At 41.5% G+C, this 25,606-nt stretch overlaps 1 protein-coding gene and 1 long non-coding RNA gene across 3 annotated transcripts in view; both read left to right on the plus strand.

Annotated features, from left to right (window-relative positions):
• The window catches only part of LOC100118409 (plexin domain-containing protein 2), a 40,763-nt gene that overhangs the window by 9,302 nt on the left and 5,855 nt on the right, over positions 1-25,606 (plus strand). Inside the window, exon 2 of one of the 2 annotated variants that reach the window (XM_016988844.3) lies at positions 3,657-3,701. The exons of the other annotated variant lie outside the window; for it this stretch is intronic. Within the exon in view, the coding sequence (XP_016844333.1) occupies positions 3,657-3,701 (45 nt within the window). The remainder of the gene's footprint in view (positions 1-3,656; positions 3,702-25,606) is intronic. 2 annotated transcript variants of the gene reach the window in all.
• On the plus strand, positions 7,047-25,595 carry LOC116415803. The gene is made up of 2 exons (XR_004226363.1): positions 7,047-11,169; positions 11,233-25,595. It is a non-coding gene; the product is annotated as an uncharacterized LOC116415803 (long non-coding RNA).

Consider the following 25,606-nt stretch of genomic DNA (forward strand, 5'->3'; position numbering starts at 1 on the left):
CGATCTCTTTTTTTCGTGATCTAAAAATAAACAACTACGACGATTCAAAATATCCTACTTTTCCCACAAAAGTTGTCTGTTCTTCAAAAATATTCAAAACGTTTGAAGGAATATCGTAAAATTCTTGTATATAATTTCAAACCACGTATTCGCGCTGCTTGTACATAAACGAACTCAAGACGTCCACGGCGCAGGCGATAAAAAACCGGTTTATCGAATCGTGTCAGTATGACAAATAGCAATGTAGAGCGTTACACAAACTAAGCTATCGAAGACCATTTGGAATTACAATATTCATTAGAAAAGTTTATCACGCGCGAATACATTTTCAATACATGATTCAAATCGATCGAATTTGTCGTGGCCGAAATGCGTATAAATAGAGATATGCTTACGATTGATAGCACGTTTCAACAGCCACGATCTATATAGATAGAGATATCTGCAGAAATGACCACTTCTGACAAAGAAGACCGGTACGATATCGCTTCGGGGTTTCTTGGTTACGAATCGGCAACTCTCACTAAACCTACCGGTCTTCTGAAAAATCATCCATGTATTTTACACGTTTAATAACAGAAATGCTAAGAAGCCGGTTTTCGTCAAGCGAAATGCAACGAAGCTGGCGAGAAGGACGATCCTCTCTGGTCTTCCCCAGCAGCACATAGAGAACAGCGCTCGGATGCTGATTTCGCGATCGGAGTAGAATACAGCGCGCTGCTCTCGGCGCACTAACGTCCAAGATAGATCTCACGGTGAAATTGTGGAATGCCAAAGCGCGCGCGCGCGGCTATCCTTGCCCGACCGGTCGCGTCGACGATTTCCAGCCTGCGATTCTCTTCTCTCCTCTCTCGCTTGCTCGGGAGAACGGCTCATCGTTTTGCGCGCTTCTTTATTCCTCTTCTTCACTCTTCGTTTTCTTCTTTTATCTTCTTTTTCAAATAAATCTAAATCCCCGATGCTCTCTCGCTACTTTATATATGTGTGTATTGTATATGTATCTATCTGATGTGCTTGGGTCGATCCTTTTTTTTAGGCTGGGATGGGGTTGATTTTAGAGCTGCAGTTCTCGGAGATCGAGAATGAGGTGCTTGAGAGAGAGAGCCTGTATTGGATATTTATTTTTTGAATTTCTCATTTGAAAATTCGAAGATTATTTGTGCTGTAAAATTGCCGAGGCGTTCGAACGTTTGGTGAACTTTAGAGTTTACGCTAATATTTGGAAGGTTAACTATGTTTAAAAATTCAATTTCTAAGCAACGTGCACATCGATTCAAGGCCCGAAAGTTTGTTTATAACATCGTTGGACATACAGCTGACATGTGCTGGGAACGTCCAGAATCAAACTTTGGATTTTCCATGTTCTAATGGACAAAAAAATATACTCGATCACTCGCGGACATTGGTTTCGGATTGATAAACGATCGTATACTTTTTGCGAGATCGCTAATTTGCATATGAAAAAAAACTCTCGTCTCTAAAAAATTTGTTTCTATCGTGCGCGAGAGGCAAACACTCGATAGCGCTGAAACTTTGCCGCGTATAAATGATAATGTTGTATCATTAAAGTTACCGATAAACAATCTCCGAAAGAATTAATCCGTCAGACGATTGGCCTGTAAACAAACTTATACAAAGCGAAATGTCTATAATTCATCCGAATATAGTAAAATCTGGACCAAAGTTTAATGCGAAAAGCGAAAACAAAAATTCACGCAAACAAAGCTTCGAAATAGCTCGCTAATAACACCATCCAGCACAATCTTATCCCGGCATTCAGCTGAAACAACATTCTATCGAAGGAAAACCGCCTTCCCCGCGCATATTGTGACAGGTTGTACTGTACTCCACAGGGTCCAGGGAAAGTTCGCTCGATTGTTTATGCAAAGTATAACGTATAATAAAGTCGCCGCGAGAACCGCGAGTCACGCGAGTCTCTTAATCAGTTGAGCTAGAAAAGCCAACAGTAGCAGTGGCAGCGTCGAAGACAAGGCTAATAAACGCTGGTAATCCTATATCGTGTTTCCTCGTGCGTTAATCCTTGCGAACTCTTCCCTCTGTAGGTTTTCAGCCTGACGTTGTTGCCGTAGAGTTGTGACGAGAGGCTTCTGCGCCTCTGTACTGATGTTCTCTATACTCACGTGAATTATTCGAAACTTCAATTCTTTAGAAAGCATTGAGGGCTTTTCAGTTAGTCGAAAATTGCGATGATTATATATATATATATATATATATATATATATATATATATATATATATATATATATATACTTTCTGAGAAATTTCAATCGAAGGATGTTCAATGTGTTTATTCGTTGATGATGACGAGTAGTTTATTATACATATAGTAAATTCGGCATAAAATATGCAGATGTAGGCATTTTTTAATTATTGCTCGAAGGATGAAATATGTCAGTACAACACGCTGTTTGAATTTCTAGAAGTTTGAGAATGCAAATTCTCGATAACGCGCCAGCGGCTACAAAAATCGCCGTCATTTTCAAACAGACGAGATTCGTAATTGATTTGATGTTATCGATCAGAGTTTACATTTTCGCCATTTTTAAATCAACACGAGGCCTTACGTAACTTCTGATATCATCGACCGATCCACACCGTAGACTTCATTATCGCACTTTCGCGTAAAAATATTTGCAATGATTTTAAAAACAACAACAATTGTCAAGCTTACTGAAACTAGCTTTTAGAACGTTATTTTTACCAGCCTCTAATCAGCGCGAAATTAAAATTATTCTAATCGTCATAATTGAGCGTTCATAAGGTCGAGCCTCGCGAGACTCCTAAACAAGGCCTGCTTTCGCGCTTCGCCCACGTATTTCTTATAAACAATTATGATTGCGTAATGCACGATGAATTGTGCGCTGTGCCTGTACAGTATACGTACGTATACATACGTACCAAGGGCTTGATTGTTTGATGAGCACGAAGGCAAGACGTACACGCTGAAAATTGTTCGCAAGCACTCGTTGACGTTCTAATGCAATCGCTCTCGGAAGAGATAACGCGTGTGTACACGGTAGAGTGTTTTGATTGTTTGAATAAATACGTCGTGTCTGCGTTGTAATTTGGGCTACGGTTTTATCAATAAGTTATGTTACCTAATTTCGAATAATCATATTGTGGTATGATTTGTAGCGTCGTTTGTCATGCATCGTGGTTATCACTGTTTGGGTGCAGATACAAATATAAAGACCGATCAGCAGTTCTTTTTAATGATCGGTGAAGCCCAAACGCGTCATCGTTAAGTTTTCGGATTATCAGACGTTTGATTGATGTCTTACGTGCGAGACATGTGTTTTCAATGTTTGGTTATCGAAATTAGTTTGAATTGCTGGAATTACCCTGCTAATATGATATGGCGAAAGCTTATTTCCTTTTTTCGAATTCCGTTCCCTATTGAATTCGTTATGTTATTTTTAATTATTCAATCATATACATATGTTAATTTGAATATTGCGATAATGTTCATAGTCATAAACAAGGCTCGCGAAGCGTCTACTAAAGATATGATTAGAAAATATTTTGATTTTATCTGGCAGCTATAGAATCTTTCTTATCATTCTATAATCATCATTATAAATCTTTATCGATTAAATATATTTATTCTAATCATCTACCATCTCTTTTTGTTTCAGGTGAGTTATCGCAATCGCTACTTCACTCAAATCTAGCCCACGAACGTAAGCAAAGTAATCCAATTCAATTGCCTAAGCCTTATTAAAAAAGTTCTTCAATATACTCGTCCGCTATTAAAAATTAGGGAAACAAAAATATACCATGAATTTAGAAGTGCTCAAGGAGTCAATTGGATCACGATTTTCCTCGTTCTTATACAGTACCATTTCGCTCAACGAAACTACTTATATAAATAAAAACGCGAAAGATTTCTTCGCATACGTGATAGAAGCTCATGCGATTGACGAGAGAAAATATAACCGATGGGGTGAGAAAAGGAAAAATGCGACCTCAAGGTGACCAGTAGAATGGACTGGCGTTCGTGTCATTGGTATAATTAACGACGATAAGCGCATATGGTAAATACTTGAAATGTCGAGCAGGCTATCTTTTTTTTTTCGTTTGCAGTCGCTCGTTGTCACCGCGATAGCGACGATCGTCTCTCGCTGCTCGAGATAACCCTTAGCGCCGGCAGAGAAATAATGCAAAAGAAATTTTAACACTATCGCGATTGGAATTGCTTGTTTGTCGTTCTCTCGCTTCGTTTTGATATACTTTCTTCGGAGCGACGCAAATATTATAAACTACTTGATTGAAATTATCAAAACTTGCAGCACATCATTTTACAAAAATTTCATGAGAAGAAAGAACAATGTATTTTTATTTTCCGGTTAACAGCAATCCGACACTCGAGTATACCGCATACACAAGTCTGAGCGCTCTCCCATATTCTCATTGCGAATTTTGTACAATCTTCGAATTCCCACAATGCCTTTCATCCATTCAAGCTGCCGCGTTTTCACATTTGATTTGAAGCGTGCAACACGATCCTTTTTGTAAAGTGATACAGCAAGGTGTAAAGCTTGTCTACATTTTTCAACACATCGCTACATTGCCTCGTTTTAAAAATTTTTCTAGAAGCTCCACATCCACAAAAATAATCCAATCGAGCCTCCAGCGGATTCCTGTATACACGTACGTCGAATCGCGTATGTAGTCCTCGGGGCGACGAAAGGAAGTTCGTGCTCTCGCGAAGTATAGGTGTATAGCCGTAGCTATAATACACATACGTTATACACATAGCGAGAGCTGCGCGCAGTGCACAGGAAAGCAAAGGCAAGGGAAAAAAGGTGACGGCGGCCGCTACTACACGGGCCGCTGGAGGCGCAATATAATTTCTGAGTTCGTTGCACTTATTGCGCTCGCGCGCGTGTACTGTAACGTAAGACCGGCAGTCCGGATGGTCAACGACGTATAGGTGGTGTGTTGGTGGGTATAGAGGCTACTGTGTGTGCGTTTGTCTGCTCATCGTGTAAGGGACGTTTAGAGCCGTTGATTTGTTTTTCTCGTTATGTAGTTTTTATCATGTGTGTTGACTCGTACGTTTTCTTGGAGAACAGGTGTATTTGTATAGTTTATGGTTATATTTGCGTGAGACAGCGAAATATGCGCTTGATTAATGCTTTGTGGTGCGAGTTGAAGGGATTTTAATTTCTGAGAAAGCTATTTGACTTTGTGAAAAAATTTCAAATTGCGTTGGATAATTGATATTTAATTAACGCGCACGAAGTACTTGCGGTGGACGACTGAGAAGCGATTCCTGTAAACGTTCTTTCATAGGCTTCCTACAGCAGCTGTTTCCGCTTTTACTGTAGGTATCATGAAATAGAATGGAGACTTGAGAACCTGGTACAGTGTCGAAGAAAATTCGCGGCAGCAATGATGTATTGTTTTCAGTGCTGTGAAATTCTTAAATAATATGGCATTCATTTTGTGTGGCATATGTAAAAATAAATATGCAATTTTTAGAGAAAAGCTTACACAGTATAAAGTGAATCGTATAAACAAATAACATGAGAGTCGGGTCGTGTGTGTTTGTTTTAGCTGAGGAAACATAGAAGTTGATTCTCCAGCATAATGAATCAAAACACGCAGTTCCGTCCTTACCGAAAATTTGTATTCGATGCTGAGATACCAAAATTTCCATTTTTATAGAGGTTTACTTCCTGTCTGGAACAAACTAACGCATAACATATCACCATAAGCTATTGTAAGTCTTGATTAAAAACAGTCAATCGATTCTGTACCTTATAAAATGATTCGATCGTCAATAGATACCAAAGCTAAATAACAAAACTTCATTCCACTCAAAACCTAAATTCAAAAGTACCTCTCTTATATCCTTCGATATGAAAAAACTATCAATTCACGCAGAAACTGCCGTTGCGACAGGAAGTTCTTTGTTAAAGTGGACCCCCACTTATCACAGGGGGGCACTTCCGTACATTCGGCGCTTATGACCAGTCACTCACTCATGTACACCCAAAGTTTACAGTTACCAATTGCTCGCATTATATTATATACATACGCAGCACCTAACGATGTTCCGGAATCGTGCACAGCGCGCATTTCATTCGAGCGAGCACTATTATATAGTTGTAGAGTATATTGCTGTGTTCTCTAAGATGAAAGGAAATAAATGCACAAAACTGCATTTCCGTTCGAAGTGGCAATTATATGAGTTTAATATTTGAAGTTTGAATGTGTCTCTCGGCTTGTTTATCTCTTTCGGCGCAATCTCCGCGTTAGAATTATAGTTTCAGGGATCATACCGCTTTCCAACCGTAATTGCTTCGAGGCATAAAAAACCCAAGTGTTTTCACCTTCTTCTAAAAATGATCGCTATATACTCACAAGTTCGCGAATCTTCACCTCCTCTACGTATAAGTACACAGTTCCTCGATTCAATTCGAGCAACAAAATCTCAAAGCAGCCGCGGGCTGCAGCTGCATCTCGAGAACTTTTCCCCGCAGGTATACCCTAACATGCACGTGTATGCAGCGTATAAAGCAACCTACGTCTGTGCACTGCGCACCGGTCTGCATCAGACACGGAGCTGAACTTCCTGCCAATGGCCCCACGATTGTCGCTCTCTCTCTCTCTCTCTCTCTCTCTCTCTCTCTCTCTCTCTCTCTCTCTCTCTATTTCTCTCTCTCTCTCTCTCTCTCTCTCTCTCTCTCTCTCACTCACTCTTTATATTTATATGTTGTACCCACGTACGTACATCTCTCGATCCGGTGTTTTATGCACCGGGACGCAGATATATACATACAAAGTCGCTCGTATTCATATCGTTGCTCCTTCAATGTTCATATGTGGTAATATAACGAACGAGGTGTGCCTGTTGCAGTATATACCGACGCCGTCGGTGGCGGCGGCCCTTCCGATGCCAATGTACGCGGGCGTGTGTATATATATATATATATATATATATATATATATATATATATATATATATATATATAGGCGTGTTAATGAGAGCGATGAGCAGCTGAGCTGCGCGATGTGTCGAGAGCGAGAAAACTCGCGCCTTTTACAGAGCGATAACTGCAGCGGCTACGCGATTAAATGACCGGTTTATTTTTAGGTGCGTATACGTGCTCGTGTTTACTCAGCGGATGTAATAATTTTATAGTAAGTGGTTATTGGCGGTTTATAGCTTCCAGGTTTAATTCAATCCGAGCAGGATTATTTTGATGAAATGTGTGCAAAATGCGCGTTTATAAACGAAAAGCGCATGTTGTAAAAGTTGATCGTAATGGAACTTCTTTTACAGGGCGATAGCTCGAATTACGCAACGGGTATACAGATAATCATCCCTCTCAGAGGAGGCACGAACGGGATTTCCAAAATCAATTAACATAATTAGCATAATTTTGAATCCGGCTTGCAAATCAAGCCGAGGCACAGGGTATAATCAGCATGCCTTGATAGAGGAAAAAAGGTCATTCTCGAAAACAATACACAGCGAAAACTAGTTAAACCTCTCAGTCATCTAAGAGGATGATTTCGAATCATTTCATCAAACATACCCGACACGACTATCTCTTCTAATTTAAATACGCATAGGTATATATACTCACCTATGAACCATCGATTTCACGAGCAGCGATTAAACGAGACAGCTGTGATTAAAATTTTCATTCAAACCCATATGCAAGTGATCGACTAATTATAATAAGCCTATACGTTATTACACCAACCTACATTCGATCCCATCTAGAAAATTTATACGAATCGCCATAGAAACTTGTTTGAAAAATCTCACAAACGACGAACAACGCGGAATATTTAGAAAACCGTCGAGTTTCCCTGAAACCGTTCGCGATCGCGCTCGTAAAGCGCCGAACGACTTCCAATATAACGAGTGTATCCTACACAGTCAGTCGTGCTGTACGTGAGTTACCGCGAAGGCAATGAAGAAAGGAGATCGTCCATCGCGAGCGCGATGCTGGATGAGCGAAATGAAATGTCGCTTGGACTAGTTATCGATCGAATGTATTGCTCGATGGCTCGGTCTAATTGCGGGATTGAAGTGGCTTGTCGGACGACGGTGACGCAGTTTGTATAGAGGTATCTTCGAGAAATAGATTTGATTGATGAATTCTTTTTTCGGTAGTGGATTTCATTTGCTATTTAAGTAAGCTTCTTATTGATGTAGATGTATAGTATTTTCTTTTGATTGATACATCGTTATTTAGGATCGATCGTACAATGCTCGAGACTTTTAAGACGATATTTGTTTTATTGGTCGTTGATCTGTGATTTTTTGTCTGGAGTTTATATTCCAAGAGTTAATTTTCGGAATGGCCTTATTTGGCTTTTACTGTGATTCAGTAAGAAGTTGTGTAGTCATTTCGTAGGTATTCCTGTGTCGGTCATATAAACTAGTCAGGCGCGATTTGCTTTCATTAATGTAATTGAAAATAATTATTTTCTTTCCACGCGCGTTGCATAAGTGCGAATTATTCTTTTCCACGTAATCCTTTATCTTTGTGCACGCGGCAATCAATCTGCAATTTTGTATGTAAAACAAGAATCGTACTCCCGAGAGTGACTTATAATTTTTGGAATGTTGGTTAAAAAGTGTGATAAAATGTAACGAATGCTGTTACATTGAAGTATACTTATACTCATACAATCGTAACAGACGTGCAGTGTGCTTTATGTTTCCTGAAAATTCAATTTAAATTATACTAAGCATCATTACAGTAAATTAGATCTAATTATCTAATTCGCTCTATTGACGCCAACAGTAATTCTCGCATTTTTCGTCGTATGAACTAAACAAACTTTGATAATATTTTGTTGGCCTAACATTAAAATCATACATCCAACAAAAACTTTAAAAAATATGAATCCGATAGCATTTGACTGAGCAAGATTTTTCGCTCTCTTATATCAGCAAAATGGAATATGCTTGTCAATCCATATGCACTGAAAAAAACGACTCTCATTCTAGGCCTCGAAATCACGGGATTAAATTCGAAGCCATCACCGCGAAACCGCACAGCGCGCCTGATATATATACGTCACGTCATAAAAAGGAATTTTTCCTATCGCAGCTCTATACTTCAGCGAAATGCAGCGCGCGTGCACCAATGAACGCGCAACTCCTTTTGCGTAACGTCGTCCCACGAGGCATCTGCTGTACTTACGTAAACAAACAAGGACATATTATAGTCGCGGAGACAAAGCCGAGTCGTCGGGGAAAAAATAAGTCTATAGAGCTGCTTTCTCAAAGATTGTAAGCACTATTCAATTTGCTTCAGGATGACGATTAGTGCGTGCGACGGCTTCGAATCTGTTGTATACTGTGTTGAAAATTTAGTCCGAAATTATTTATTTTCGAGAGTAACGAGGAACGGCAGGAGCTAGTGTAGCGACGTTGCTTCTTTATGCTGACGTTTTTCGCTGAATTTTTTTAAATAGTTTTAAATAGACTCGTTTTTTTGAGTATTTATTTTTTAATTAATAGTTATTAATAATTTTATAATCTTATATCTATATCTACACGTTCCTCTCATTTACCCAAAATAAAAACAGTTTCAATACCCACACATCGATGACAAGAAAGTTGTTGGTCACTAACGATACCTGACATTAATGCGCTTTTAATGCCTGCACTACAAGCTCGCGTTGATGATTATGTCTGTGATTTCAAAACTCGTGATTTCACCGAACTCGTCGAGAAAACCGCGCTTGAAATCAGAACGAAGCGATGCTTGCCTATCTCGTTGTTTTTGAACCGTACAGCGATCTGTTCGAGCATCTTTCACTCATCGCGTGGCACTCGAGCGAATTTCCCCGAGAGCTAAAGTCAAATCTGCCGAGAGAGTGAGAGATGAAAGCCGCGAGCGACTGCGGACGCTTCGATAAATGGACCGCGAACCGTGCAAAAGTATGGCGATGCGATTTTAGGATTTAATTTCGTTCTTCTGCTAAGTTCAGAAAGAGTAGGATGACTATTTTTGGCAATTCTCTTGAACGTCAGGAGAACAGTGCATCATTGTATACAGCCGTTTTACGCGTTTTAGTGCGAAAAAAAAATTAACATCTTGCTAGTATGAAATATTGCTAAACGCGACCATTGCAAAATTTAACGTCTATAGCTATTTTAGACGCATTTTGCGCGTAAAAAGTGCGCATACTGTGTTCGAGCTGCTCTCTACCGAAAGAACGAATCGCGACTTCATATGTACTTCGTATACCTCTGAAAAAAATCAGCGCTGAAATCTCAGCACTCGCGCGCGTTTCGTATAAAAGGAGCGAGAGAAGGTTGTATTTTTGTTCGACCGCCTCCTTTTACCACTGCTGCTCTTCTCCGGCGTTCTTTACGTCCTTTTTCGCGAACCGGCTCTCGCCAAACGCGTGTTCCCGTCCAATTAGCATTATCTGCTCGTACGATTTTCCCTCTCCCCGGTAACCTGCTTTTGCTGTTAGCTCGTCCGTTTCTACTGCTGCTGTTAAACGAGTGAATACGTGAATAGTGTATAAGGGTTGCTGGTGGATGTGCATAAATTGAGGAATTCGCCCGAGCGCCAGTTTGTTTTAAAGAGCTTTTGGGATCGAGATGCGCGGTATCGGTATACTTTTGATGCCGAATGTGACCAACTTTTGTATTTAACATTTTCTGTTATGTTTTCATATTTCTTTTATAACTAGCTATCAGCGTGGATACTTCATATATAGACGTGCGCCAGCCATGATAAGACCATTTTGACAAGCCTGCTTGCATTGCTCATACCATAACTGCCTAAGATAAACGCACCAATACTGATTATCATCGCCTTCGTTTTCACTCATGATGAGGCTGAAAAGTCTCTCAATAATCTAGAATTTCTTTTTCGGCTTTTGTTTAAGTATCCGTGAACACATCTGAACAGCTTCGCGAAAAACTTTGTCACTTAACCTCTTAACGAAATACGGTTTGTTCGCTATAGGTCTGTACATATATAGTTTCCCAATTTTTCCAGGCCGCTTACCCTTTTTAAAAATTTAGTGCGTTTTACCGGAATTCCACTGAAGCTTATTGCGGAACGCACTCAGAGATGAGCGTCTTTTATTACTGTTTCGACTAAGGTTAACAATCATCTTTCCTGTTGGCTATGTAAATATAAGTCGGCGTTATCGGTGAGTTACGACCTTTAAGCTGTCATTCCAACTCTTAAACGTGACTCGGCTATTAATTCACAGCAACGACACACGCTGGCTTCCTAATCCCGGTGGTTCGCTCGTTAACACGGCTGAACCAGTTGCATTTTTCTCGATCTTTCTCCTGATTTAAAAGTAAAAGCGAAGCGTCATCCTCTGAGCTGGATGGAGAAAAAAAGTAAGAGGAAGAATCGCATGTATTTACACGAAGCCGAACAGGAACAACGAAAGCGCATGAAGTCTAAGCCGGAAAAAAGTGAAAAGAGACTTTGTCGCGCGACGCATTTGCTGCGTATCATCTCTCTCATGTCGTCTCGAAAACAATGAGCGCTTTCATCGAAAAAAAAGATACCCTCGCGGTTTCCAACGTTGCTGCATCATATTGTCGGGGCCTTTGACCTACTGAATTCTCGCTTACGAAATTAACAATAAACCTTTCGATCAGTTCTCACAGCTATATGGCAATCGTAACAACACCGCAGATTTATCGCAAAGGCACAGCATTACAAGGCGCTAAACGAACGCTTAAAAGTGCATAATTCATCTGGTCGAAGAGCCGTAAACTCGAAGCTCGCGCGAGCGAGCGCACCCACGCGGTTTCTTCTTCTTCTTTTTCTTCCTATTCAGCTCGTCGCGCGTCTGGACGCACGTAATTATTCTGCTCGCTGGCCTGAAAATCCTCGGAGCCGTGTCACTGTATTCGCGGCTGGAGCGTCAAACTCTTTCTCTCTGTGCTACACGGTGCTGGTGTCTCGGTTGGCATCCAATTCGGAAAATTATCGAGCCGTTATATTCTGCGAAGAAGGATTAATGCAACTTTTTATTGTCGCGGTTCTAAATTGTGATGTCTTTTCAGATGACTGCTCTCTCATATTGTTTGTTCGGATGAACTGGCAGTAGTGTGCTTTTTGTTGAATCGCGTCAGATTTTTTTTCATAACGAGATAGAGAACAAATGCGTTTATAAAAGTTTGCTCTACTATTTTTGCAAGGATGTTATATAACGTTTGGCTCATAATTATAAAATTGTGGTCAATGGGACTCACATGGCAAGAATCAAACGGAAATGGAGACAGCGTTATAGTAGCGGCTTTTAGAACGACAAAGTCATATTTTATTCACGGCGCAAATAATTCGCAAGATAATCTCTAAGGAAATTGCTTAATGTCAGCTGTGTAAGCAGAGTGAGCATCGGGGTTCAATGATTCCTTCAGAGTCCCCTGACCCTATGCACACACTCGCTCAGCTGTGCCGTGCCATTGAGTAATTCATTTCGACATTTCGCGCGCGCATAAAAATCAGCGATCTTGATACAGCTAAATTTTAATGAATTTCCCTATTGTCTTTGCCGAGACAGTCGTCGTATAGTCGTCGCCTCATTAATCGTCGTTATATACCGGGTCAAATACGTTTTAGTTCTATAGAGTATCAGACTATGATGATGTTCGTGCGAAAGGAAATGAGCTTTTGAAGTAATATTACTTGAACTAATCGATGCAAGTTTAATTCAGTTTAATTAAATTAGTCGATCGAGAGAAAACAAAGATGCGCAATATATGATATATCTCTCCGACGGGATCGGAAAGTAAGTCAAAAACGATGCCGAACGAAACCAGTTTTGAAGCTAGTTCCAGTGAGCAAAACAAATCAAATTTTACGATGAGTATACCAAAAAAAAACTAGATCGTAAATCAACGATACGTCTTTTTTCTGCGGAAATTAAAATGCAGGTGGATTAAGCTGAATCATTAAATCGAATGAAAAACTCATCGTGAATCTTTCATAAACTACTTGAAGCTTGTAATCCAAAAATATAAGGATCTTCGATTTCTCAACACCCCAGTTCAAGCGGCAAAACGTCTATACGTACCCGACACGACAAGTGATCGCAAGGATTGTCGCTTTGCATAACTTTATTACGAGATAAGTGCAGCGCGCTAAGTGCGTGCGACAAGCGTACGTGATGTAGAATTTCATCGTACCAACTCCGCACATAGCGAAGAGAGTGTATATAATATCTGCAATTGGAAGATTACGCGGATAAATCTCGTTGTCGCATAAGCTCGCGAGGGAGAGGGCTTTTTCGAAATCCTCTTTATATTTTTGGCCATCTTTTACTGTCATATGCGACGCGATTTGTGTGTTTCTGGAATAGTTTTTGATGTATCGCTATAATATTTGTTATCGATACGGTTAGAATTTTCCATCGAAGCTTTGAAGTTTATCAAAACCAGGCGCTAAATCCGGTTCGTATTTCCCAATCCTAAAGCCAGCCTATATTATACTCGAGTCATAATCCAGATAATCTCCAGCACACATCCCGAACGAAAGCGAAATCGACGCGGAGTAAGAGCCGATACACTTTCACATTCGGTCCATTTTCGGCTCGCGATCTCCAGGTCTCATCCGTCGGCGGGCGTTACACTTTACACGCTCGAGATTCTTGAACCCGCGTCTCTCTATTTCTTGGGCAAGTGGAGGTGGCCGCAGCGAGACACGAGACCGTTACAATTCCGTGGGGCCTAAACACCGGGAAAGTTTCAGAGCACAATAAAAGCTAACTGTCCCGGGGCATGGGAAACCGAGGCCTCGATTCGGAACTCTCGGGTTCTTTTTTTTTACGGGCTTTTGTTTCGTGGAGACTTCCGACGCTGTTATGAAAAATTTGAAATTCGAAGGAAGTTTTTGAACGAAGGACAAGTCCACTCGATAAATAGAGTGAGACAGATGCGAGAAACTACACTTGGCGAAACCGCGTAATGTCGCAGGAAATTGCGTTTCGGTTACAGTCGTGTCGTAGTAGTTTGCCATCTAAAGAGTGCGTGACAGCGCGGGACTTGCGTTCTTTTTTTCGGAGTCTCGGCGTGCAACGGGTGAATTATTTTTAAAATCGTTGAAAAAACAAAGGAGACGTTGCGTGTTGGCGTTTTCTGGAAAAGAATAAGTAACGCCGGCGCGTGTTTGCCATGTAAATGCAATGACAAAATCCAATGGCTATTTTATAAGGTAGCTCTATTCCGTGAATAAATTTAATTTTTTCAAATCGAAATGCTATAATTGCGATTGTAAAATTAGAGGCGTATAACACGTGGAGCATCAATAAACCGCATTAGAAAATGTATGCAAATATTTTTCATGTTTAAAGCATGAGGTCTGCGAATAATTCAAATTCGACATGGCGGGTTACAAAGAAGATTTAAGCGGTTTACACGACAAAGATAGTTTTTTATCCAATATACCATATCGAATAATTAAAGCAGTCATTTTTAGCTTCAAGCGTGACGATTCGGGCATTCACGTCGGAAAAAATTCACTTTCCACAAAAGCTGCGCTGATTACTGTGAAGAGGTTTTTTCACGCTCTTCTCATAAAGGTTCAAAGCGCGTAGAAGTATAAATCAAGCGGCGGTAACGAAGCGAGTGTGAGAAGTATCGCGCGTTCCACGAAGAATTTACGTGGTCTTACGGCTTTGTTTCCTGGTTTCCGTGAGAAATGCGCCGTAAACTATGCCGTTTTCCATTGCTAGTAAACTTAACTTATTGTGATAATAAAGCAGAGCTTGTTAATTTCTCCATTTTGAAAAAAGAAACAGGCTTCGCCTTATCTCAAAGTTATAATCACCGGCGCTCGGTGGAAAAAAAATGCAACGGTGCAGCCCTATTTTCAACATTTTTCCAGATGAGTCTATAAAAAGTTCCCTGCAAAGTATGGCCTGTCTTTTCCTTCCAACTCCTCACACACACACACATCACATAGCTGGCGGCGATAGTTCCTGCAACTACGTTTTTTCCACACGCTCCGTATTTTCTTTTTTTTCGTTTCACGTACACTCGACGCGTAGATCATATACATACACGAGAGGAGCTAAAAAAAGCAAGAAAAATATATACTGCAAGTGACTTCCCACGTTATACGGAGAGCTTTTCTCCGCTCTCTATTTTTACGCGACTCGTCGATGGCATGATGCGAAACGATTAAGATGAAGTACCGATATATCCTGGGATATGCGCTTGTTAGGGTTATAAATTACACGGAAAATTTAAATACGCGACGAAGAAAGTTCGTTGTACCCGTGTAATACGTACAGAGAAAAATGTGAATCGATTAATCCAGCGTTTTCTCATACACGTATTAAAAAAACTTTGTTATCGATAGAAAGGCAAGTTCTTATATTAAAACAATCTTCAAAATCAGTATAAGCTATATACACTCGAAAAAATGACCGTAAACATGAGCACTTTGGCTCGGTACTTTTACGTCGCGTGAGTCACGTTTTCCAAACCCGTTTCCACGGCGTTTTTTTCTCGCGCAGCTCGCCCGACCAGTTGCGCGATGAACGTTGTTGTGTTATTTGCGGCGAACGCGAAATTCATGTACCGCATTTTTTGCGACATCAGAGTAGAACCTGGAATTATTCAATTTCGCGCGTTTGCGACCTGAAATATATAAAACAAGCTCAATGTCTTAAACTGCATCAATATATAAAGATGTGCCGACGAACTCGAAGTATACATTGGCCTGTATCAAAAACTCCTCGATCATCGGGAAAGCAATTCGCATCAATCTTTGAGTCAATCCACCTCCTGTTTTCCATATAAATAGAAACATCACTCCGCGTGGACTGTCGCCGATATCGAGCCATCAAACCGCGCGCGAAACTCGGCGCCTCTCGCGCAATAAAGCCACGGCGTTGATATACTCACTCGCGCAGGTCTGAGGGAAAACGTATAGGTAGGAATAAACGCCCGCAGCCATGCACCGCGTGTATATAGGACGTGTTGCGCGCGATGATGAAGAAGAAGAAGTTAAGACCCGGGCGCGACACCGATGCACTTTGTGTGCAGCGTATAAATAGACGCGCTGCACATAAATATACATATGCCACGGCGGCGGCGGCCGAGGGATTAGGCCGCTGCGTTGCTGCTGCGACTGCTTTTTGTTCTACAATACGCGAAGGAAATTTGAATCTTTGTTCTCTTTATCTTATGTGGAGGAAGCGGCTTTGTTGTTGTTGCAGCTGCTTTTGGAGTCGCTGGGACGTATTATTGATAGCACTCGGTTTTGTGATGAGCTTAGAGAGTGGGACTGACTTTGTTATACTCGTGTAAATTTTCGATGCAGTACAATATAGCAACCGCTAACTGAAAAAATAAATCAACATAATTTAATGATGGCAGCCTTAATGACGGCAATTTCAGCAAAAAGCTATACATAGCGCGGGATAATAATGGGCGCAAATAAATCCAGTGTATAATAATCCGTCGGATAATTAGTTTACAGCTTTAAACGATACACATTCTCCGAGTCATCGTCGTCCCTTTATACCTTCATTACCTGTCGTTTGTTAATTTCCTTTTTTTCCTTGGTTCTTTCTCTCGTGCACACGAGCGGCAACGGCTCTCTCTCTCTCTCTCTCTCTCTCTCTCTCTCTCTCTCCTGATGCTGCTGCCTCTCTCGTCCTTGACTGGCGATTCTCGATCGTTTATCCGATGCTACTTGCATATTTACTGCTGGTTTGGCTATATTTAGCCCGGCGTGTTATATTATACACTGCGTAATATACACACATGCGTTATCACAACTCAAAGTGCTCGATGTCAAATGATAATAATTTATTTTTTTGCACGTGGAGGAGGAAGAATATCGTCAAGCTCTAGAATTGGACTGGCCTTTCGTATTGTACCACTTTGACTTATCAGCTCTTTGGTTTCTGGCTAACGACGCTAGGTGGCGTAATTTTCAGTTGCAAACAAAAGTATCCGACACAGTAACAAACGTATCCGCTATAGCAAACCGATTCAAACAGGAAAAATCGCTCTCCTTTATTGCATCTCTCCGTCGCTCGGTGTTCTCTCCTTCGTTTTTCGTCGTTTGTCATACAAGGATCGATTTGCGCGAGAAAGGGTGAAAATTACCGCGACTCGTCTGCGCCACAGCTCCTGCTCGCTCAGGTCATTACCGATCTTCCGTCGCGACTGGCTTTCGATAACGTTCTCGTCGGCGCCAGGCCTTTGTGTTTTTCCTCTCGTGCCGCAATTTTCTCATTTTCTACCGACAGTACACCGTACCCCCACTCCCTCGTGCGCAGCGTTCTGTTTTGTTGCATGTTTGCTCCGCTCTCTCGCATTGTGCGAGCAATGAATCGGGAGAAATTTGTCGCATTGTCGTAATGAAGTTTGTAAAGGCCATTTAAATCCGAGCGCGCTATTGTGCACCGAGCTTTGTGCATTCGCTATGGTGTACAAGAGTCGCTTTTTATTGTTGTTTGTTGTACGTGTGTGTGTGTATAAGAGGAGCTTTAATTAAGGAGTTTTGCAGCGCGAGTTTGCATTCATAGTTTTGAGATCAAAAAATTTATAGATATGACTTGTAAGGGTAACGTTCATAACTTCATTTCGAGGAGGTGTAAGATCGTCAAAGTCATTTTTCGAAATAAAAATCGCATACTATACTATGCGTATTCTTCATTAGCTCTTGATCCACAAGCAAACTTCGTATACTAACAGATCGAAAGCGCACTTATTGTTTTTACGAGGCACTTAACGTTTCTGACCTTCACTTCACGGAATGCATTTTCCAACGGCGCGCGCTCTATATATCGACGCAATTAAAACCAGTATAAATTAATGTAATGAAAATCCACTACATTGTAGTGACTATTCACTATTCCCTTAAAGTGATAACTACGCAACTACAAAATAGTGAATATTCACTACACGAAATAAAGAAACTAAATTCACTGTACGAAGTAGTGAGTATTCACTGTTCCAAGTAGTGAATATTCAAGGTTTTAAACAGTGAATATTAGCTGTTTTTCAATAGTGTAGCTTCAATCAATTGATGAATTTTCACTACAAGAAACAGTGAATACTCACTACTTGTAGCAGTTAAAAATTATCGTATTTCAAAATTCGATTTTGAAGGTTACTCATGCTGAAATAATTACAAAAGAATTTTAAATGAACGTCAAGCTAGTTTATTATAAAGATTCATCGTCAGAAGCATCAGTTAGTGATTCGCAGTCAATCAACTGTTCATCTTTGATTGACGATAAATTTACATGGAGTGTAGTTACTGAACTGACTGCAGGCGTGTCAGATGTAATTTTATACACAAAACGCTGAATGAAATAAAAAAAATTTCGCTTAGACGCGTCCACCTTAATCTGGCACAATAAATGCACAACCCGAGCACAAACAGCACAGGAGTAATTACGTTTACCTCCAAGTTCACGGCACAATGACTCGATGATGCACGGACCCGAACGTGACAACTGCCCGCAATGGCGCCGGCGCGCTGCACGACATCTTTCGCGAACCTGCAGGAGTTCGATTCACTATTTAAATAGTTATTTTCTCACTACGTAAATAGCGCAGAACATAGTATTTTACCAAAGTAGTGAAATTTACTATCACACTAGTGAAGAGTTCACTACTTTGTTATAGTGAAATAAATATAACCTATCATTTTCCACTACTTTCCCAGTGAAAAGTATGTTCACTATGCAAAATAGTGAAACTTTCACTACTTTAATTTAAGAGAGTATAAGCAGTTTTTGAAACGCATACTTCGTTTGCCTCGAAATATTCCCTACTCCTTTGTGCCACTCTTACAACACCGAGCGCCATACCGTTGTGTTCTTTAAAACTATAATACGTCAAGAAAAAAAAAGAAGAAACTCAGTCACGCACTTTTCAACGGCCGAGTTCGTCGACCTCCCGAGGAAACAACAGCTCGTCAAAAACGCATCGCGCCTCTGTTGCGGAAAACAGTAGGCGCGTTACGGAATCTTCTGGAGAAGTGGCTTCATGCACACTTGGCTTTCGCTTTCGCGCGCGACAGGAAGCGCGTATCTCGCGGATAAGGATCATCCATCTACGCGAGTTTGTTCCAGCCAAACACTTTGTGCCTGATCCGTCTGGACGAATGTATGGTTGTATCAGTGGGTGAAGATATGGCTAGATATAGTGGTGTGCAACAATGCTAAAACTTCTTTGTTTTAGAACGTCCACTTCCGATCCATCATGATAGTCAATTATATCAGCACCAAACCTAATCAACAACCGGGCTGTCGAAGAGCGTCTGAAGTCGCTAGTCTTCGAAATGTTCTATAAGTTACTATTATACGGTTTCAAAATTAATACTTCGGTGATGATTCACATCGTACACACACTGTACGTACATCGATGCGTCGAAAATTTTTCTTGAAGCGTTAAATTTCAAGATAACGACATTAAACGTTTCAATATACGTTTTCCTGAAAGGCGATATAGTAATTTCTCGAGAATCCGGTTCGTACCAGCAGCGTCGGCGTCGGCGCCGCTCGAGGCAAATATTTTCCATCTGCACCCACACGATCGACGGAAGTCCGAACGACTCCGTGGCCTTTTTCAGCGACAGGAGAGAAGCTTCGAACTGCGTCTCTCGGCTTTGCAGATCTACGCGAAATCGCGTATACGAATGATTTTGTGCTGTGTGTAGTCGAGGAAAACAAAGGATTGTTAAAGATAATAATAGGTTGCGCTTTTTTAAAGCTGTACGTAATTGCTATAGATAGAAGATGGCGAACGTTTTCCAACAGCGAAACTGATGTTTGCATAAGTTCTTTGTTGCTGTTAAAAGCTCCTGTATTCAGAATTCTTCTATATAAGCAGATTAGCATATTAAACCAGAGTCACGTTTTTTTTAAACATATTATTACGATTGTATCTTGAAATCGTTTAATTGAAGTTATGGAAATACCATTATCGATCTGTACATCCTCTTAATTACTACTTATCTTTGCAAGGGTATCGATTCGTTTTAAATCGCTAATAAAGCATCTGCGAATAGATTTGCATAATTAATTTTCTGCATCTTCCGACGGAACAATTGCTTTTGCTATCTTACTATGAATAAAACATAGACGACTATATTTTCAGTTTTTATACCCAAATCGTGATATCACGCGGCAAATAAAAAATCGCTTTGTAATTCAAAGCAAACTTTTACGACCGTATAGCATATACTCACATTCACAGTAGAAAGAACATAATATGCCAAACTATGATTGTATTATTATTTTACGATCGATTCAAAGAACATAATATATAACGTCCTCACAGACATACGCCGCAACTGCGGAGCGATATTTCACGACCGTGCATTTGACACTGTTCATCCGCCGCATCACGTGAGCGTCGACGTTAGTACATATACACGTATACATATAGAATCCAGTGGAGCAGATAGTGCATCGGATAAAACTGCCCGGGACACACGTGTGTGCATATGACATCGAGCCCATGTGCTTCCGGTCTTGCTTTCGTGCGTTTCGATCTTCGTCAGTGGAAAAGAGTTGGTTTAGGTGACGCGTGCGGTATATTGTGGTCCGGAAGTCGGGTTCCTTTCAGTCCTTACAGGTATACTTACAGGTATACTTAGACGCTTTTTCATTTTCGTGATCACGTGCAGTACTATAGGAAACAGATGTGCAATAACAATGTGTATTTGTTTATATCTTTTTGCGGACACAAGTGAAATCGCTTCAAACCAGCTCTCGAATTAATTACTCACAACCGCTTCGAGCAAGTAGACACAAGCCGGGTTTAGTAAGTCATCAAACGCACCGCGACTACTTAACCCGTATTAGGTCGCATTAGTTCACCTTCGCGGCACTTCTGTATACGACGCGGGAACGTGCTGCGAGACGCTGTTTTGCTCGCGCGCGATCCGAACCCGATATCAAATGTGGACTGGTTAACAGCTGATGCAAATCGATCGGCAAGGTCGACGCACGATTTCTGGATCGTACTATTACGGCTTCCTTTGAAAGATGCGGAACGAGGCATGAGAATGACTAAACATCGTTGACGGCTTGATTTGAAGAATTGATTCATCGACTTGACAAAATTAAAACTTGCAGTGATTTAATTGACACTTCTATATAGTATCATCCAGGCGAATAACCGCTCATTCGTTTATTATACCTCCGCGATTGAAGGCGAAAAAAAAAATTCCTATATAACGCAGTGTCATGTAGGCATCGCTATATGACGTCAGCATCGAATCCACTCAACGCGGTATCATCACGCGGTTCGTTTGTTCGTCTCCCTTTTTTCTCGTCGTCGTCGTCTTTAATTCCATCGAGGACGAGGATCGTCCGATCCGTCGATTCGGCGAATCGCATCTGTGCGTCTATTGTTCGATCGTGGCTCGAGGCGTCAATGCGTTCGCACTTGTGATGCGTATTATATTGCGTTTTAAAACCAACTGCGCCTTGTCTACACACGTATACTTCACCTGTTCCGTTATTATCAGTCTCGAGGCTGCGTTTTTCCGTTCGACCGCCGCTAACATTGCGTAACAGCCTAGTTAGACGATAATTGCTTCTTAATTATTCGGCAGCAGAAAAATAAAGAGGGCGAGGCGTTTTGAGTGGTATTTTTTAACGAGACTACGAGCCGCCACCGGCTTGTTTATCACTTTTGTGATAGGTTGCTTTTTGTCGAGCACGCGCAAAATGATCGATGAATCGATATGTGCATAGCACAGCTTCGAAAACTGATGAGAACTGCAAGCTATACTGCCGTCGAGAGCTAGTGGCTAATACTATGTCTCACTTAGTCGAGCAGTGTTATAGGCGACAAGAAGCGACAACGATTCCAATGTTCAAGGCGAGATTCAATGTGAGGTTGAAGTATATTTCGAGGACTGCGAGCAGCTTTTTTATACTCTTCGGCTGCGCTGCTACGCGCCGCACTTGAAGTTCAGAGGGAGAGACGAGGTGGTAAAAAGGTTTCAAAGGCATCTCTTCTGATGAGCGAAGCCTAGACTGCGGAGGGAAGCGTATTTTGTTTTTTCGTTCAAAGATAATAAAAAGTCGAACTCTTCGCGTAATGATACTCGGTACGGTGAACCGAGTTAATATTTCTTTCTACAATATAAGAGGAAGAATCTTCTGAGATCGTTGCTTTCTCTCGTCCTTTTTGCATAGTATGCGCGACGCAGTTTTATACAAATTCAAAACCGCAAATGACGCACGGGAAGTGTAAAAAAAAAATTGTGCGCTTGCCGGAACAGCTGATCGTGCATTCCTTTCACATTTGGACGAGAACGATATCTCAATTTCGAGTTTCGCAAGAAATATCCGACGACACTCGCATAATTCATACGCTATCCAAATCAATCACCGGTTACGCGTATACAAACTTCATCGATATATGATTCCAATACGCCGAACCACGATTCGTTCAAGTGTCTCCAATTCACAGCAATAAACGGCTGATGCATGAAGCGGACGCAACACGCAGTCGCAGCGCAGCCTCTCCTCTCTAATCCCGCGAAAATTCCCACAGCTCGGAAAATTGCGTCACGCCTGCGTGTACAGCGCTGTAGCTTCGAGGGAAGTGAACAACCTGTCGCGTAGGGAGCCGTGTTCCGCGAGTCTATACGTACGCGCATACGTACGTATAGCTATATGTATACTGAGAAAAGGTAAAAAGAGAGAGAGAACAAGGACGGCGCGATCTACCTCAAGCCGATGGAATGCAACTCCGCTGTCGATCCGCAAGGACGTTGCCCTCTTGAAGCTTCTTTTCTTATTCGCTCGCGCACGGGAGGCTTCTTTTTTACACGCGCGGACTGCCGAATTTCTATGCGAGATGCAGGAGAGCCGAAAGCGTGACTTTACGAGGAGCTGCGGGAAAAAGTACGAAGAACGAGCTCTGACTGCCGATCTCGGATGGCTTCGGCAATTTTATGGCTGCTCGGATGGTCATCTGAGTGTTCGGATGGAATTAACGAGGAGCGAGTCGACGGCTGATTAAGCTAGGGATTAGTGCACGCGTGTGGATTCAGCTGCTTTTATTTTTTTTTAACTCTCCGATTCTATTGTATTGTAAAATCTTGGAATTAAAATCTTCAAGCGCCGACTTAGCAATGTCTTATGAGATTATGTGTAACGCAGAAGCTATGCTAAGAGCCCTCGCTGAGTCACCCATACAACGAACTACATGCTTATATACACCGATAAACCGCATTTTTACAAGCCTCTAGCTCTCTCCACTATACCGCTTTATCTCGTACAAAATCGACTTACAAATAGCCGCGCGCAAAGAATCGTGTACACGATCCTTCACGATTTCGCGAATAAATCGTGTCTTCGAGTCACACAGCGTCTCGCGATTTCATCTCAAACTATTCGATCGGACGTGATGAGTCGCGCAAGCGCTTCCTCGAAAAAAATCACTGGCCGATATAGGAGCATTTAAATCGCCCGCTATACAAGCGCGAATCGGAGTCTCTCGGCTATACCTATAGTGCATAAAAGAAGGGAAAACGGTATATAATACCCTCAGCGAGAGATGCGGCTTGTGATATAGCTGTTTCGTGCAGCACACGCGCGTAACGGATAACGCGCGGGCCGATGCGCGGCGCGAGCAAGAAATGCAAAAATGAAGAGTTAGCGCGGTACCGCTTATGCTAATTCTCAACGTGAGATTGTGTGCACTATACTGAATGAGTTTGCTTGTGATGTACTTTCCTCTTCCATTATTTACACGATATGAATCGAAAATTATCGCTATAGTTTTCGATTACAAACAACGCAGACCTTCCTGTAAAAATCCTGAAACGCGGTAGTCCATACACTAGCCGCAGGCGGTTCTCCAAAAAGCAACAAGACCGCAAGAACAACACGGCGATTCGTCTGAAAGTGACTCAAGCAGCAGTTCATTTCGAACCATGGACTGTCTCGATTTTTTCCCTCCATCAATTGCAGCGCAACTGCAATTGTCTCGCGCGATCGATAGCCACTTGTAGGGTTTTTTCGCGAGATCGCGAGCTATAAAGTAACGGGTCCTTTGTTTCTCTCCCCTTACTGTTTCTGCGAATTGTCGAAATCGATGCTTTCGCTGAAAATCGCTGTGGGATTACATATCGCGAATTCAGATGCTGCGCGTTTTTGCCACCGGAAATTCTGCAGCTTTTCGTAGAGCGAGTCAGAGAGAGGATGACGCTTGGGATGAATGGAGGTACTGTGCGCTGTGTTTTTTGAGAAAGGACGTTTTGTTTGCTGATGTGGCCTGAGGCGATGTAGCTTAGGAAAATATCGCCAGTGGCTTTGAATCACGGATGAATTGCAAGAATTTGTGAAAAATACTCGATATTTCACCTGATAAATTCACTTTCCTCTCGATCGTATAGAAGCTTATATAGGTGTCACAGTGACACTGGCACAAAGTAAGCCAATTACGTCAATTCAATTACTCGCGCCACCGTCCAACATGTCATTTACAGAAATCATATTATTAAATGTTTCTAATTATGCAGATGAATGATCACAATATAATAAGCGAAAATCACAGTCTGTAATCATGATCAATTCGTGTACAGATAGAACAACTTCGATCGATGTGGAAGAAAAATAAACACCTCGACGATGACGCCGCTATTCAATCTCACAATAGCAAACGAACGCGCGAAATGTGGAACGCACCTTCGCATGTATATTTGCGGAGCGTATATTTACGCGCGTGTACATGGCAATTCCAGCGTCGTCCGCGGCAATCGATGGACATTCCGGCTTGTGCTTCTGGTTTCGAGCTCACCGCTCGATTATTAATTCACAACGCAGGGGATCGACCCGACAAGGCTGTGGCTGGTCTCCGCGATTATTTCCTCCGTCGGAGTGTCGATTCAATCGTTTTTCTTTTCGTTTCCGGGATCGTCGCATTATCGCGCGCTTCGTCGATTTGGACGGATTTTGTTTGTGATTATTGCAGGGGATTCGAATGCCGGGGATGTGGTGAGGTAGCACTCGTGACTGCAAAGTTCTTGGAAACACTTATTAGAATTATGACGCGCGGGAAGTTATTTTAAAATATTGCGTGCGAGTATCAAATTCAGTTTTTGCGCTTTATTCGCTCTAGTTTTCTGATTCCATTGAGCCGCTGAATGAGTGCTTTGTTCTGCGGAACGGCACGCACTATTCCTTACTATGGATATATTTCAGTGACAATGTTATTTACTCTGCGCGATGGATTATTTAAGCCACTGTGCCTATGAGATTCCGTATCACTGTACTGGTTAAGCTTCATTTAGGGATTACGCGTTGGAGAACAAGCATTTCTTTGAGAAAAAATGATCAATGTATGAATGTAGTACTATAGAGTGAATCATCGATCCAGCGATGATTCGGTAGAAACTGCCGAATTTAGAGATTGGCGCACTTCCTGTGAATATAAATGAATTTATTAACTAGCATAAAAGGAACGTGCAATTACGTTGTAGCATACGCTTTGTTATTTAATTGTTACACTGTATGACGTTAATGCTTCAACTTCCGATTACGCAATCTACCAACTAAAGTATTGCTAGCTTGACATGACAAACGTCATCGTCACCAACAAAAAAAAAAAAAAAAAATGAACGACCTT

The sequence above is a fragment of the Nasonia vitripennis genome, chromosome 1 (assembly GCF_009193385.2).
Source record: "Nasonia vitripennis strain AsymCx chromosome 1, Nvit_psr_1.1, whole genome shotgun sequence".
In the NCBI taxonomy this organism is placed as follows: domain Eukaryota; kingdom Metazoa; phylum Arthropoda; class Insecta; order Hymenoptera; family Pteromalidae; genus Nasonia; species Nasonia vitripennis.